Consider the following 15,029-nt stretch of genomic DNA (forward strand, 5'->3'; position numbering starts at 1 on the left):
TCTGTTCTCATGATTTACATAGAACCAAGAAAACAAATACATCATCTCTGTAATCTGGCTACAATAAAGTCATCGGAGCTCCCTGGAGCAACATGACGTCACATTTTCGCTTTTTTCAGCTGCAGCTTGTTGAGGTTACCAGCGTAACGAAAACAGAGCCCAGGTGCATTTCACAAGCAAGGAAGTTGTATGCTACCATCACAGAGGCAAAACACAGGAAACCCTCAGGACCAGACAGAACCTCTTGGCTAGATGCGTCAAACGCCTACAGCTATGGAAGTGTATGACCTTATGGAGGAAATACTTTAAATGGAATCACTCTCTCACACACACACACACACACACACACACACACACACACACACACAGACAGATACACAGACAGACAGACACACACACACACACACAACACACACACACACACACACACACACACACACACACAGACACACAGACAGACAGACAGACAGACAGACAGACAAACAGACACACACACACACACAAACACACAGATGCTTAGTTTACTTCCTAAACTTCCTATTTTACAGAAAACCATAAATGTCAGGATTTTGTAATTTTCTGCAGCTGCAATAGTTTCGTAACATAAATAAAGTACAAGCTCAGGTGAATGAGGAAGGCGTGAAGAACAGAGAAAAGGCTTCTTTTTTTTTTTTTTTACACTTTGTTCACTTTTCTGTTTTTCCTTCATGAGGGAAGATGCACATTGCAAAGTTCCTGCTGGTTAGAAGTAAGAATTGAGAAAGAAATGTCATATCAAAACGTGGATTGCCTCAAAGTCAACTACTTGCAATTTAGCAGTCACTAAAATGTAAACAGTGGGAGTATATAAGGAGTATATAAATTAGCAGATAGGAGATTTTTTTATTACAAACGCAGCTCCATGTCACAGCAGTATGTAATGAATCAGAAAGCTTCCTACTGGTGACTTAATACTCGCAACATCCTGTTTTTGCAATCCCATTAATTTTTTCCCCACAACACTGTAGGAAATGTATTATCAATGTGCATTTTTTTGGGGTTGACTGTCTGACTCAGTGCAAAAGTAGTCTTTAAATTCAGTCATCAGAATTGAAATTAGAGAACTGCACAGTTCAACTCAGTTAGACATTTTCAAAACGATCAAGTCTTCTTACCTTTGTTTTGTTGACCATTTTCTGAAGACTCAAGCTGACTTGCTTATTGTGATTTTCTTCACCTTCAGAGGGGATCTCTGTTAAGCCAGCTGCAACTGTACATTCATTTCCTCTACCTACATGTGAAAACAAGAAAAACAATTGAGAACGGTGCGGGGGTGTGTCACTTAAGCTATCACACAGCAGGCACTATTTGTGTGTTTGTGTGTGCATTTATGTTTGCTCATCTCTGCTCTCTTACACCTGGCTGAAAGCTGACATCACTAATATAGACTCTTCAATTTATTACAAATTCATAATTATTTGATAGAATGACGTTAATAAGACAAACAAATATTCTCAGGTCTCATATATTGTTCAAGGTAAGCACCTTTTCAATGAAATGTTAAATACGCTCAGTTTCACATATATGAGGAAACAGAATCAGACAATACAGGAACGCAAATAAATCTGTGATCTAAATGTTATCAAAGCAGCCACAACATGACCAAAAGTGCAGCACTTAAAAACTGCTACTTAAAACATAAAATCAAAATGAATGAATGATTTCTGATAGTGTGAGATTGGTTTATATCAGTAATGTTTTTAAATGGCAAAGAAAGCTTCAGTTGAGAAACATGAAATGCAGATTTTCTATATGAAACTCTGTGCAGTTGAGAAACTACTTATCATATTCAGGTTTGCGAGTCTATCACATACTGAAAAACAAATGCAAACCTGCAAACATATATATATATATGCACACACACACACACACACACAATTATTTTTACATATGTCAAATTTATGACTAAATTACTGATCAGGCCTTTGCAAGACAAACACACATACAGAAAATCACAAATATATTCACATAAAAAGGCCTCATTTTTTAATGAAGTTATGTCTTTATTCTTCTTTTTAAATGTGACATTGAGAAATAAAAATTCACCTTCAGCAAATAACTGGAATGAATCATTTGCTAATGAAAGTAAAGTAATCCCTGAAACAGTAATTATGTTGCAAACCTTTTTAAACCAAATACATGACCCAGAGATTACAATCAAATCTTCCACCACTGTGAAAGCTCAAACACAATTCGTAATATTTTGTTTTGTTCAGTTAATAATGATGAAGGAAACCTGAGTATTGGGTTCATTGTTATTAATGTTATGTTCTTAACTCTGGCAGTCTTATTACTCACTTTCCAAGGTGTGAGAAAGGACACTGACAGAGTTTTTCTGTAGCTCTGATACTGTGTTATCCTCCGTTAACATTGTTGGTTGCACTAATGTAGATGCTCTTCTCCGTTTTCCTGCACCACTTGTCGTTGTACTGGAGCTTGTAAAGGGCAAGGTGCTCTGTCTTCGCTTTTTAGCCACCAGTGGTACACTGGTACTTGGAGACTCCAATCCAGGCAGAGGTTCTTTCACATCATGTTGTGGATGACTGTGTGCATCAGACTGGTGATTGCGATTTCTACCACTCTGACCTTCGTCCAGTTTCCTATTCTTTTTACTGCTAGTTTCAGATCCAACGCTTTCACTTCTTCGTTTTCTCTTCACTGGGACAGAGTCCAACTCAAAAGGAATGTGAACGTCCCTCTCCACAGGTAGATTAGACATAAGAGGTCTTTTAGGTTGCTGGTGGTGGTTAGCTGGGGAGAAATAGTCCTCAAACACATTATCATCTCCATCAGTCGAAGCTGAGGCAACACTCTGAGATTCACCAGATAGAGTGAAAGATCGTACCAAGGCAGAAAGTGATGGTCTGGCTCGTTTGTGTATTTTCTGTTTTTGTAACGGAGCAGCAGTTTCTTTTGACGGTCCAACTGCAGCATCAACTGACACAGCTGGTGATGAGAGGCAACTGGAAGAATTCCCATCATCAGGACAAATATTGGTCTTAGTTTCTGTAAAAGATTTAGATGCTTTCGTTTTTCGCTTTCCCTTTTTAGACTTGTTAGGTAATGGGCTAGGTGATTTTTCTTTATGAAAGTTCTTGCTGTCGTCAGGACTAGTATCCTGGCGAGGAAATTCTAATAAACCTACAGATTTGTGATTCTCTGCAGGCTTTTTTCTGACTGAAGTCCTTCTTGACTTTTTTTGTCTATTGCATCCTTCGTCCTTTTTGTCCATCAGGTCAGGAAATTTCAAAGGACTTGAAATCCTTTTTGGCACATCATGGCAGGGTGACAGCCAGGGCTTTTCAGAACCTTTCCTGTGGTGTTTTTCGTTATGAACATGGTCAGTAACATGTGTTCTCCCTTCTTCTTTATCAGGTGAACAACCAGGTTCAGCAACAGAAGCACTGGAATCATCATCTGACTGGTCATCTATATAGAGGAAAGAATAATAATTATTAGAGGTTTTATGCATCTCTCAGCTGCTTTCAGTTCATTGCTTTTGTTTCCCAGCGTGTTTAGCAGAATTTGTAATGGCTCTCACTGAGCCCCACTATATAAAACCACAGGCAGCTGCTTGTGCTTCACAAGCTCACACATCCACATTGTATGCTACACGCCCACTGTGAAATGGTGGAAAGCTGAAGGAAACAAGGGGCTGAGGAAGAGAACTGCTCATGTAGCAAGTTACAGAGACCAGGATATTTTTCTTAGGAGCTGTCAGAGCAAATGAGGGCAAAACACGAGTAAATACTGCACATTCAGAAGCTGACTCCAATGGGATGCCATCGTTGCTCTGTGTCTGCCAGTTACTGTTAGTTTCTCTCTAGCTGTCAGACTATTTTAATGCAGCTTTAAAACAGTAAGATGCCACAGACACACTAATCTCTATCAATACTGGTTGTTGGATTTTTTGAGAAATGTTTTCTTTCTGTTTTTTTTTTTAACAAACATTAATTTCTTATTTCAGGAGCTTAGAGACAAATATGTAGCACTTCCCAAGGAACTAAATCTGATTATAAATTCTATCTCATATTTCAACATATCACTTCATCTTGTTGCTTTACCTGCCAACTAACTCTGGACACATGCTTGTAATGTATATCCTTAATATTCAGAATTTGTAGCCACTTTGATCACACATTAGACATCTTTATATCATATTACCTATTGCATTTATGCAAGTAAAATATGGTATCAGGAGGTTGCTGTCACTTCCCTTCCCTAGAAATTTAGACACAGACCTTGGGAGATGAGAAAGATAGAAACTACACTACAACTTTCCATTGATCACACAAATGTTCTTACACATTAATTTGAGGACAGTTGGTGTGCTCCCAATAGTAGGCTTCAGTCCGGTGGGTGAGCAGGATTCAACCATTTGTGACGCTGAAAGACAGTGACATGTGAGAGAATTGGTTGGCATTTTCAAAAGAGTTGAAACGTTTTTAAGGCCCTATCAGCCCATCAGCCTGCACACCTGCCGATGCACATACCAGTGGGTGAGAGGTTTTCCCGCTTCTCTTTCATGTCTTTCAAACGCTGTGCCATATAATCCGATCTTTTCAATGCCGGACTATAGACTATTCCACTCTCTTCATCGATGATGATGGGTGACACATCTGTAACTGTGTAAAAATAATTGTGAGATGACAAACTACATCCTTTGGTCTTAAGTAAACATTTCCAAAGGTGTAATTATCTCTTACCCAGAGGTTGTTTTGGAGCGAGGTCTTTCATCATCTTATCTAATTTTTTCCTCATGCGCTTGTCATTCTCAGGTGTCCTCTCTGGAGAATCTTTCGGCTGCATGCAGCGATGCTAGTTGAATCAAAGACAATTATTTTTTTCAATAGGAAGTAAATTAATGCACATTTGAATACTTTTATGGTCAAAATAGCAGTATCAATTAAAAGGGCATGTTCTCACTTTGTTTAGAAAAGATGAACAATGAACACACTGTTTAAGTATATGCAACATAACACTGTGACACGCAGTATGAAACAAAACCCAGAACAAGTGCACTGAATTAATCACAGCAGTGAATGCCACTTAATATTCAAAATGCTAATACACTCAAATTTAATACAGTGTAATGCTTTAAGTCCTGATTTTTGTATTTAAGACACATTAGCATTTAAAATCATCAATACAATCACACGACACCTCATTTATACATTCTGATCAGATGAAGAAAAGACTTCAATCACTGAGCCAAAATTAGCACAATGTATGGCTTGACAAACAGCAGTCCAACACTGATTTACAATGACAGCTTAAACTGTGACACCAACATAAACATCACATGTAAATCTGACTCTACTCACTTTCTTGTTCTTTAACACAGGATTGCTTTCATTTAAAGCTGGATACAACTCCTCATCCGCACGCACACCATCATCGTTACATCTGGACATCATTTCACCAAAAATAAGCCACATGATTCCCAACAACATGTTGTAAAACTTCATAACCATACAATCAAAAAAACTTCATATAACTGTAGAAGTTAAAAAAGTATGCAACTTTCTTACCTGACTACCCAGAGAACAGAGACCAGTTTCACATCACTTTTCTTGGCCTTTGTCCACGTAGCCGAATGACCATTGCTGAAGACTACATGTGTGACTTGTTTGTTGAATGTTTTTGAAATCTGTAAAAGAAAAGGCAAATTTAAGTTTTGCAAATTATATTTATCTGCTCTCTGTGAATTCAGTAAATGGCATACAATATAGTACAACTGTGTTTATGTGCCCTCTGTGGTCTCACCTGAGCACCCATTTCCTGCAGCTGCTGAACAAATGGTTTTGAATAGTTTGCTTTTTTGTCTGATGACCACACGTCAACATAGGCAACAACATCTGTAGACACATTGAACAGAATGATAAATTTAAACCATAAGCCATAAAGTTCAGCCTGGATAAACTGCAGAAAAACTAAGATGATGTACAGTACCTTTAAGAACTGAGTTGCTGCTGGTGGTCATTACTAGCCTCTTTAGCTCCAAGATTCACCTTTTGAGATAGAAGATCAGTTTTCGCAATGCACAGGAATTTTCCTTGGTCCTTGGTCCATCTGCCGACTTAACCAATCAGGCACAAAAAGTTTTGTGACAGTTGATCAGTGTCAATATCAGGTCTGCAACTCAGGATTCTTTTTTTTATTATAGTCAATCAACTAATTATATTTTTGATTAACTGAAGAATTACTCTTACAGGTATAGAAAGTATAAAAAGTAATGACAAAACCCATGAGTTGGCACAGCCCAAAGTGTTGTCTTAACGCTGCTGACACCATCTGTCAATCAGGCAAAAATAATAATATTTTCCTATGGATATCATTTCGTAAGATATGATATGAGGAAAAACAAGCTACAGAATATATTTGTTAAGAAGTATTTTGCTCCTGAGTGATGAATATAATTTCTGTCAATCAACCAATCACTTATAGACTAATCATAACAAAACCAGCACAGTACTGTGTTTTAAAAAATAACAGTAAAGTGAGAATGCTTTCAAAAATAATGACATGAGTAGTTCTTATTTATCAATCAATCAATATTTGGTGTGACCAACCTTTGCCTTTAAAACAGCACCAACTTGTCTTGCACAGTTTTTCAAGGTACTTGGTAGATTACAAGTTGTTAGGAGAACTTGCCACAGTTCTTTTGTGGATTTAGGCCGTGTCAGTGTATCCTGTCTCTTAATGTAGTCCCATTCTGATGTTGAAAGCAGGGCTCTGTGGGGGCCTGACAATCTGTTGCAGGACTGCTTGTTCCTGGAGAAAGTTCTTTATGACTCCGGCTGTATGTTTGGGTTCGTTGTCATGCTGTAGAATGAATTTGGAAATGATGAGACGCCTCCATGATATTGAGCAATGGATAAGAATCTTAACATTTAAAGTCCCTTAAATCTTTGCACATTATTGAGTAGGAGTATAGTTTCTATGAAAACCTGACGTGGAGGAAACATGTTTTTCTCCATGTGGGTCCATACCATACGCCTACCTGTATTTTCTAAAAACACAACTTATTTATAGTGTTTTATATTATAAACCAAATAACTTAGCCGTGAAGAGTCATGTAATAGCCACACCAATTAGGTTAGCTACATAACTGTGACTCGATGAAGGTTATGAAACATATTGATGATCTTTTACGTTACTCAGTGTAAGGTACAATATTTATGGCACATATTTATGATCCAGTGACTTCAGCTGACATCTATAAATGTCTGATACCTGACAAGTAACGCTAAGATTGATGTTAGTGTCGCTACGTTTTGTTGCTAAACTGGCGAGCTAACTAACTTTCTTAGCATTTTGCTGCTGTGGCTAACTTGGGATAATACATCCGTAATGTGTTGACATACGTATTACACGTGTTTTTGGCTATTGGCAGCACACAGGCATGAACACAGGTATCAACCAGAATTTTTCTGTAGTTTCCACATACTTATTTTATACGCCAGTGAGGTTTAAATTGTGTAGTTTCATACAATACCTGACAACAGGGTGAAGAGTTCGCGCGTGCAGTTTGTGATGCAAAGCATTCTGGGACAGAGGGCAATCATTGGCTGAGAGGAAACGTACGTCACTTCCAAGTCAGTAGTGACTGGGTAAAGGTATCGTAGCAGTGTCCCTGAGCAGCGCTCTAAGAAGTCTACTTCAATTTACACCTTTCCTTTCAGTGAATGGCTTTAACCTTTAGAAGCATTCAGTCCGTCTTGACAGACAAACACATAATTATGTTAATAACGACTTAATTTTAGGGGTCAAAAGTGGTGAAATCTTATTCCCATTATTAATAGTTTGATGAGTTTGGATTCTGGTCAAGTTTCAGAGTGACTTAGCTTGATCAAACAAAGACGAAATATGGTGTGTTGCCAGTTTTTCGTGTTTGGCAACCTTGTTTAAATATGTCAGACATTTAAACCAAAATTCTGTTTTCAGGTGATGTTTAAAATGAAAATGGCAGAGCTGGAATAGAAGTATCTCAATTACTTCCCTCACAGTAAGCAAGCTCAAGCAAAGATGACTGTCCTGGACTGAAGTTGAACAACTACACAGCCAGTTTAAGGTGACAATTTCATTTAGTGTGTGTGTCCAGGTCAAATAGCTTTCAAAACTACAAGTTATAAAGCTGATGTGACCCATCAAGTATAACCTGGTGAACATTGGTAGTACTTATCATTACCTAAAGCCAAAAATATTTCAAAAGTGTATATTTTTACTACCTACTTCCTCAGACATTTCATTGTGTTTGCAGACACACACTACCTCAGATGGGTCAAACAATATTCAATATTCAGTATGCATAACTGGTTTGATAGCTGCATTATTTTGGGAGACAAACCTCCAGACTATCCAATCTTAGAAAGCATTAATTAATTCTAATTTGTCACATACATGCACAGTCATGAGCAAGCATTTTGACTAAGCAGAAAGACTGTGGTATGTAATCTGCACATATGAGATGTCAGGGAAGATATCTGAGAATTTACAACTTCAGACATATTAAAGACTGAGCCAGCACAATTTAATATACATAAAAAACTTGCATAAACATTTGATATCATTTATTTATTTATTAAACTTTGATTGAACAATCTTATAAATTGTTACATTTCACCTCTAAAAGTCACATTAATCACAAAACACAATAGTGTGTTTGTCTTCACTAAGCTCACATACTGATTTCACAGCACAAATGCTATAAATATAAAAGTAAACATAGTAATACTGTAAAATGTGAGAAATACAACAGCAGCAGTCCACTCATTTTCAACATATATGTCTAATTTATAACAAAATTCACGTTACTTTTCAGAACAACATATTCCATGCCAAATTAAGTGAAAAACCAACACATAGGAAGGTGTCTTAATAGTGCGCCCACCTCAAGCCTCGAGAACAGCCTCAATGTTCCTTTCTACAAGTTTCTGAAACTCTACAGGAGGGATGAGCACCTTTATTCTGACAGATGTTCCCTCATTTGGTGTTCAACACATCCGTCCAAAATCTACCACAGGTTTTCAGTTGGGTTGAGGTCTGGTGATTGTGAAGGCCTCACTACAGTCACATACTTTTTATAGTCTTCAAACAATAGGCCTGTTACACTGAAGACATGTTGACATGTCAGTAAGAAAATCACAGGTGTAAAAAATAAAATGAATGATAGCCCGATTCCATTTCAGCTGCTTCAGTGTTTTGCACGCTCAATGTCACACTGTTGTGACTTACCAGGGCAGTTGAATACAACAGAGCCATTGTTAATGTTAGTAGTAATACCTGTGCTTCTCCTACAATGACAGGTCCAAATGTCCGCTGTGAGAAAGGCCTATTCAGTGAACACGTATCCTCTGTATGAATATGTCTTTTATGTCTCTCATTTTCTCAGTTCTTGTAGCCTCTCTGTGTGTTGATAACATACTAATATGCAGCTTGCAGTATGGTTCCAACATACTTTATATGTTGTAAGATATTAGGAGAAACATTTTGCTTTGTGTTTGCGTAGTTTAAATGACACCCAGCATGGTCATTTCCTGTTAGTATAAAATTATTAAATATGTTGATTTCTTTTATAAAAACAAAATCTGTATAGTTTAATGAATAGTATATAGTTTATACTGTTTACAATTAGTACGAAACATGTAATTGGGATACAGCAACAGATTAGTTTAAAATTACACATTCTTTAGAAACTGTATGATTTTTTTTTGCACTTAAACGCTCCTTTTATAATTATGAATTACTGCAGAATAAGATAAACCAACACTGTACTGCACACTTCACTTCAAACCACTGACAAAAATGTTGCACTTTAAACCACTATCAAAACTGGTGTACTGTCATTTAAGGTAGAACAAACAGCAGAAGTTAGTCTTACAGCTGTACAGTCTATGTGGCTACATACTACTACAGCAGTCTCCTTTAGGTTGTACCATCAAAGTCCGACAGAGTTGCTCCTGCAACTGAGAGGCACAGAGGTGCGCGACACTTCCATGTGCACAGTGGACATGGGGAAGTGCTCACACTCTTCCTCAAGTGGGCGGCAGCGGCAGTGCAGGAGCACCTCTCTCACCTCTTGCCGAAAGTTGGAGTTGAGGAAGCCGTAGATTATGGGGTTGATGCAGGTAGAGGACATGGCCAACAGGTGGCAGAGAGAGAACAGCAGGTTGTGGTGGCAGATGGGCAGAGCCTCCTGGTTCCAGTCTGACACCACATTGAAGATGGTGAGCGGCAGCCAACAAAGAGCAAAGGCCGTTATGAGGGCGACCAGCATGATGTTAATTCGGCGGCTGTGGGTCATGCGATGGTTCTCTGGGGTCCTGGCCCGGTCAAGCATTTCTTTGCGGCGGCGAAGGCGCACAAAAACTCTAACATAACAGAGCAGGACCAGCAGTAGTGGGCCACAGTACTGGAAAAGCAGGAGCCATGTGGTGTAAGCGAGCCTGTGTTGCTGGGATGGCCAGTGCTCCAGACAGGCCTCCATATGTGGAATTGTGGGGACATATGATAAGAGGGTGCGGTATGAATGTGGCAGCACAGATGAGTTTTTGTGTGTGTAAGAGGCAGGTTGAGGTGGAGATACATTGAGATAAGTTTGAGGAGAGGCTTGGTGATGAAGTGGAGACTGGGGCAGGATTACATTAGCGTAGGGCTCATTTGTGAGTAGCTGAAAGGCCAAGAAAGGCGTAGAGGTGAAGCAGGCAAGAATCCAAATGAGAACAACTGCCATGTAGGCCTGGGGAATGCTGGGTTTCCACCCAGAGGGGTTAATGATGAGCTGATGTCTTTCCAGAGCAATGAACACCAGGGACAGCACGGAAACAGTCACAGAGACACACTGGATGAACGGCACCAGGCGACATAACAGCGACCCAAACACCCAATGGTCCATGAGTGTGTATATAACAGTGAAGGGCAGGCAGAAGACACACACCAGAATGTCAGAGAATGACAGGTTGCAGATGAAAATGCTAGTGACATTGACTTTTTCTCTGCGACGGGTGATGATGCAGATGAGGCCGATGTTCCCCACCAGCCCCAGTACCATTGTAATGCTGTACCACACGACTAGACACCCTGTGATGACAGGAGACATATGGCACTGCTCTTCATGCCCAAGAACAAAGAGGTTTGGGAGAAGCGCAGTCTCATTCCCTGGCCGCTCCTGCACAGACCCACGACTGGTTCTTCCCTCCTCCCATGGTAGGGAGTGTGGCGAGGTGGAGCTGTTCAAGGACAGAGACAAAGCTGTCGTTGACGGAGAAGACTGGCTCGTGCTCGCGTCGCCACTCAAGGACATCTCACCCTGACTTCAGTGTCACCAGCCTCCAGGATCAAACCGTCCATCCCAGGCCTCTGGAAACGTGCATCTGAAACAAAGGGAGAAAACAGACGGATGGAGACGAACACAAAAAAAAACATTATTAACTTCAAAGGACCTGTTCATGTAGAAGTGATTCTGTTATTCTGAGAGAAGCACACATTGAAGCAGAGTTCATCCTGTGGCTGTTGAAGAATGAAGCCGAGGAAAGATGGCACATGTGAGGACTTTATACAGTTTACTGTAAGTCACTGTGACATTAGGTTCAAGAAAGCATTGTCATTAAAACATACCCTTATGCTCTATTTTTAGCCGTGCTAGTGGTATGGCTCCTGGGATTGCAATGTCAGTTTGTCCGACAGTTGGCCTAAGCTGAAATATCTCAACAACTACTGGATGGATTGCTGTAAAATTTAGTTGACATTCATGTTCCCCTAAGGGATCAATTGTAATAACTTTGGTCATTCTGTCTTTTCATGTAGCGCCATCATCAGGTCATTTTTCAGTTTTTCTGATGTACTGTGTACTTTGGTTTATTACCAAATGACTTTCCCATCAGCCTCATCTGGACATTTGCTGCATTCACATGCTCCTCAGACGGTTCTATTACCCGAGTGTGAGAGGGAAGTCGGTCTTCCAACTTTGATGTGTTCATGTGCTTTAAGTCGGAATATGGAACAACACGGACGCTACAAAGATGTGCTGCATTTTATTACTCGGTGTGTTAAAACAACATGTTGATAGCTGTTTATTTGTGTTGCTTATCATCGGAGTTGTTCCTCATAAATAACTTTATCTAGGATGGAAACTAATGGTTACAACCTAAAACCATATTACAAATTAAATGTTAGCACGAAAAAGATATGCAAGATGTGAATTTGCACCATTAATCAAAAGTTTCTCATAATCAACCAAACATTTACTTCTGACCGTGATGTTGTGATGCAGTTGTTTCCGCAGTCGGAATTTCATTTTTCTGATTATTCCAACAACACTTTAATGCAGGGTTAGTGCTTCTTAGCAAATGTTGCTAACATGCAAAACTAAAAGGGTTAACATGGTTAATACTATAATCGCTCAGCATATACACAAACCTCACTGACAGAGTGAATGAAAACATACACAAACATACACAATGTCATGTTTTTTCTATACTAAAAGCATTTTGTATTGAGCAACACTGCAATTGCAAAGAATAGTTTCTGTTCTTTGTCAGACAGTAACAATCAATTTTCTCTTTTCTAGTTACACATCTCAAGATCTGACCTGTCATTTTCAAGTACACAAGAAATGGTGTAGAATGTCAAAGTGAAAGGGCACGACATTGTCAGAATCCTAAAAATGGATTCTAACTCTCTCCCCTGAAAACCTCTGCCATGTGCTGTGAAAACCACCATCGCAAGGAAAATGAGCCTGTCATTTTCCATTAACGGCACACACACTCAGCTATCAGTCTCTTCACGCTGCATCATTGCTAACCTACTCTGTCAGTGTGTTGAGTGAGCTGCAGGCAGGGTTGCACAGCATTGATCATCCTTTGCTCAGGGAGAAAAAGAAAGTGTAATGTCACCAGTAACCAGATGTATAACAAACAGCCGTAACAGAGCCGACGAACCTAAACACCAGCAGTGAAAAATGAAAAAAATGTCCCATTAAAAGGCAAATTTGAGCTTGTCATGTCACAGTGATGTGGCCCTGTAGGATGCTCATCCGCCAGGTGGCTCTTTGTGATCAGTCCCCTCCAGAGCAACATTTCTGCAGGCTAAGGAACACTGTGACCTGGCACTGCTCTCTATCATGTTCTTATTTTCTTTCTCAGCGAGAATATCTAAGTAGTGCTCTCTGACAGGGAAATGGGAGAATGGCTGAACATCATTTTCGTCGGACCAGATTCCACCATTTCATTATATTTCACAAAAATTCATCATGAAATTGATTTTTTTGGAATGTTTGGAAACTTCATGAGTTCGACTAGAATTTAAAAATCCGTAGATATGAGCAATAATGGAGGGTGGATCAAGTGGATTTCAAGATTATTTTTTTTTGCTTGTAATGAATTACACAATTATAGCCTACTGTAAATAAATGTGTCTAAATAAACAACAGCCAGCACAGTGGTGTGCTCAACCTGAGATTATGACTCAAACCTCATTATTCCCTGCTGGAGGTGTCAGGGATCGTGGGTGATACCTCCAAAGACATAATCACATCTCCACACAGTATATGAAAAATTCATGTAAATCAGGAAAACATATTTACCTGATTTACATGAATTTTACATGTTTTTTTCCACAGTTTACCTGCTGAAATTTGGATGCATGTCCAAAGAAATGCCTTCTGTAGACTTCTATTGTTTGGATGCACCAGTCAAAAAGATTTTTAATTATGGAAGATACATGTGGTAAACCTGCATATCTGTGGCCACCAAGCCACAAGCTCACATTGGAGAGACAAGACAGCATACATTTCATAACTCATTAACTAATAAAAGAATGATTTTCCTCATCAAATATCACTCTGAGTAAAGATGAAGCACTTACGTAGTGGGTTGGTAGAGTAGAGCGTCTCTGTGATTCCAGGATGACAGAAAAAACGATGTTCTGACCAGGTGTGAATCCACAGAGATGAGAGTTGGAGAAGGAGCTTAACATCATAACAATCAGAACGTTTCTGTCAGAGACAGCGGCTAGAAGCAAGGCTATTATTGAGCTGCTGAAGCCGTGTGGTTGCCAGAGACCCTCTGAGCACCCAAGCTCTGCTGTCACACAGTGGTGGATTTATTCAATTACATCTTAAAAATGACACCCGCTGTGAGTGCTGTTACAGAAACAAAGAGCAGGAGAAATGGAGGTTTGAAGCAGTTTTGTTTATTGGTATTTCATTGTATGTGCACATCATCAACTAGTTGATAAAATGTGAAACATGAAAAAGACCTATTGCAAGTTTGGAGGTCACTTTGTGGTGTGTCTAGAAAAAGCTACACTCCTTTGTGTTGTCTGACTTCAGCACCAGCTTGAAAGAGCAGGCCTGCCTATTTACGATCATCTCACACTCCATAGGAATCATCACTGTATTTGGACTAGGGATCCTGAGAGACACAAAACAAAGATTATTTTTTCCTAATTTTTTCACTATCTTAGTGCTTCCTTCATAATTACATCCAACCTGTTTCACCAAGGGAGCTGAAATTTGTAGCTTTAGCTTTGGAAATTACACTTGCAGCTTTTAGCTTCAGCAATAAATAAGATCTGTTTATCAATTTTGGTGTCCAACTCGAACCAGGACACACATCACGTCGTGCTTCAAACAAAAACAGCTGTGCATAAAAACCATTGTTTACTGTTACACGGCATGAGAGAACTTGTCTCCCTCTATGATGCACTTGAATGAATCCTAGAGAACACAGGTTTGTTTAATCATAATCAATCAAAGCATGAAAATCTTACATGTCGCAGCAGCTGAGGCCGTCATTTGTACAGGAGCACGACATGCAGTCGATCACCACTTCAGAGCCAAAATCGTACTGCTTTCCATCCCTGTCCGTACACCCTACATGTGAGGAAATAAAACCACACTTGAGAGGAGCTGTTGACCCGCTTATCGTTCTCTGATAAATCTGCTGCAGTGAATAATTATGTGTGCAAGTGTTTGTGTGTGTGTGTGT

At 39.4% G+C, this 15,029-nt stretch overlaps 3 protein-coding genes across 3 annotated transcripts in view; all 3 read right to left on the reverse strand.

The window, feature by feature from the left end:
- The window catches only part of mcph1 (microcephalin 1), a 30,403-nt gene extending 22,812 nt beyond the window's left edge, over positions 1-7,591 (reverse strand). The window contains exons 1-11 of the mRNA XM_023408496.2: positions 7,538-7,591; positions 6,612-6,864; positions 5,992-6,118; positions 5,806-5,897; positions 5,571-5,689; positions 5,364-5,445; positions 4,746-4,857; positions 4,533-4,664; positions 4,345-4,425; positions 2,338-3,468; positions 1,155-1,270 (exon numbers count right to left, since the gene is read on the reverse strand). Of these exons, the coding sequence (XP_023264264.1) occupies positions 1,155-1,270; positions 2,338-3,468; positions 4,345-4,425; positions 4,533-4,664; positions 4,746-4,857; positions 5,364-5,445; positions 5,571-5,689; positions 5,806-5,897; positions 5,992-6,022 (1,896 nt within the window). The 5' untranslated portion in view covers positions 6,023-6,118; positions 6,612-6,864; positions 7,538-7,591. The remainder of the gene's footprint in view (positions 1-1,154; positions 1,271-2,337; positions 3,469-4,344; positions 4,426-4,532; positions 4,665-4,745; positions 4,858-5,363; positions 5,446-5,570; positions 5,690-5,805; positions 5,898-5,991; positions 6,119-6,611; positions 6,865-7,537) is intronic.
- Positions 7,592-8,601: 1,010 nt separating this feature from the next.
- LOC111656689 (neuropeptide Y receptor type 4-2-like) lies at positions 8,602-11,469 on the reverse strand. The gene has a single exon (XM_023408499.2). The coding sequence runs from the start codon at positions 11,342-11,344 to the stop codon at positions 9,980-9,982; it is 1,365 nt and encodes a 454-aa protein (XP_023264267.1). The 5' UTR covers positions 11,345-11,469; the 3' UTR covers positions 8,602-9,979.
- A 2,747-nt stretch (positions 11,470-14,216) lies between these two features.
- LOC111656694 (beta-microseminoprotein-like) lies at positions 14,217-15,020 on the reverse strand (the record flags this gene model as incomplete). The annotated part of the gene is made up of 2 exons (XM_087174576.1): positions 14,217-14,444; positions 14,812-15,020. Coding segments are annotated over 2 exons (321 nt in total), but the record flags the coding sequence as incomplete, so codon positions are not given.
- Between the last annotated feature and the right edge of the window lie 9 nt (positions 15,021-15,029).

This window comes from Seriola lalandi, unplaced genomic scaffold (genome assembly GCF_002814215.2).
Source record: "Seriola lalandi dorsalis isolate HSWRI2012SDOR001 ecotype SW California unplaced genomic scaffold, Sedor1 jcf7180002054364, whole genome shotgun sequence".
NCBI classification, from domain to species: Eukaryota; Metazoa; Chordata; class Actinopteri; order Carangiformes; family Carangidae; genus Seriola; species Seriola lalandi.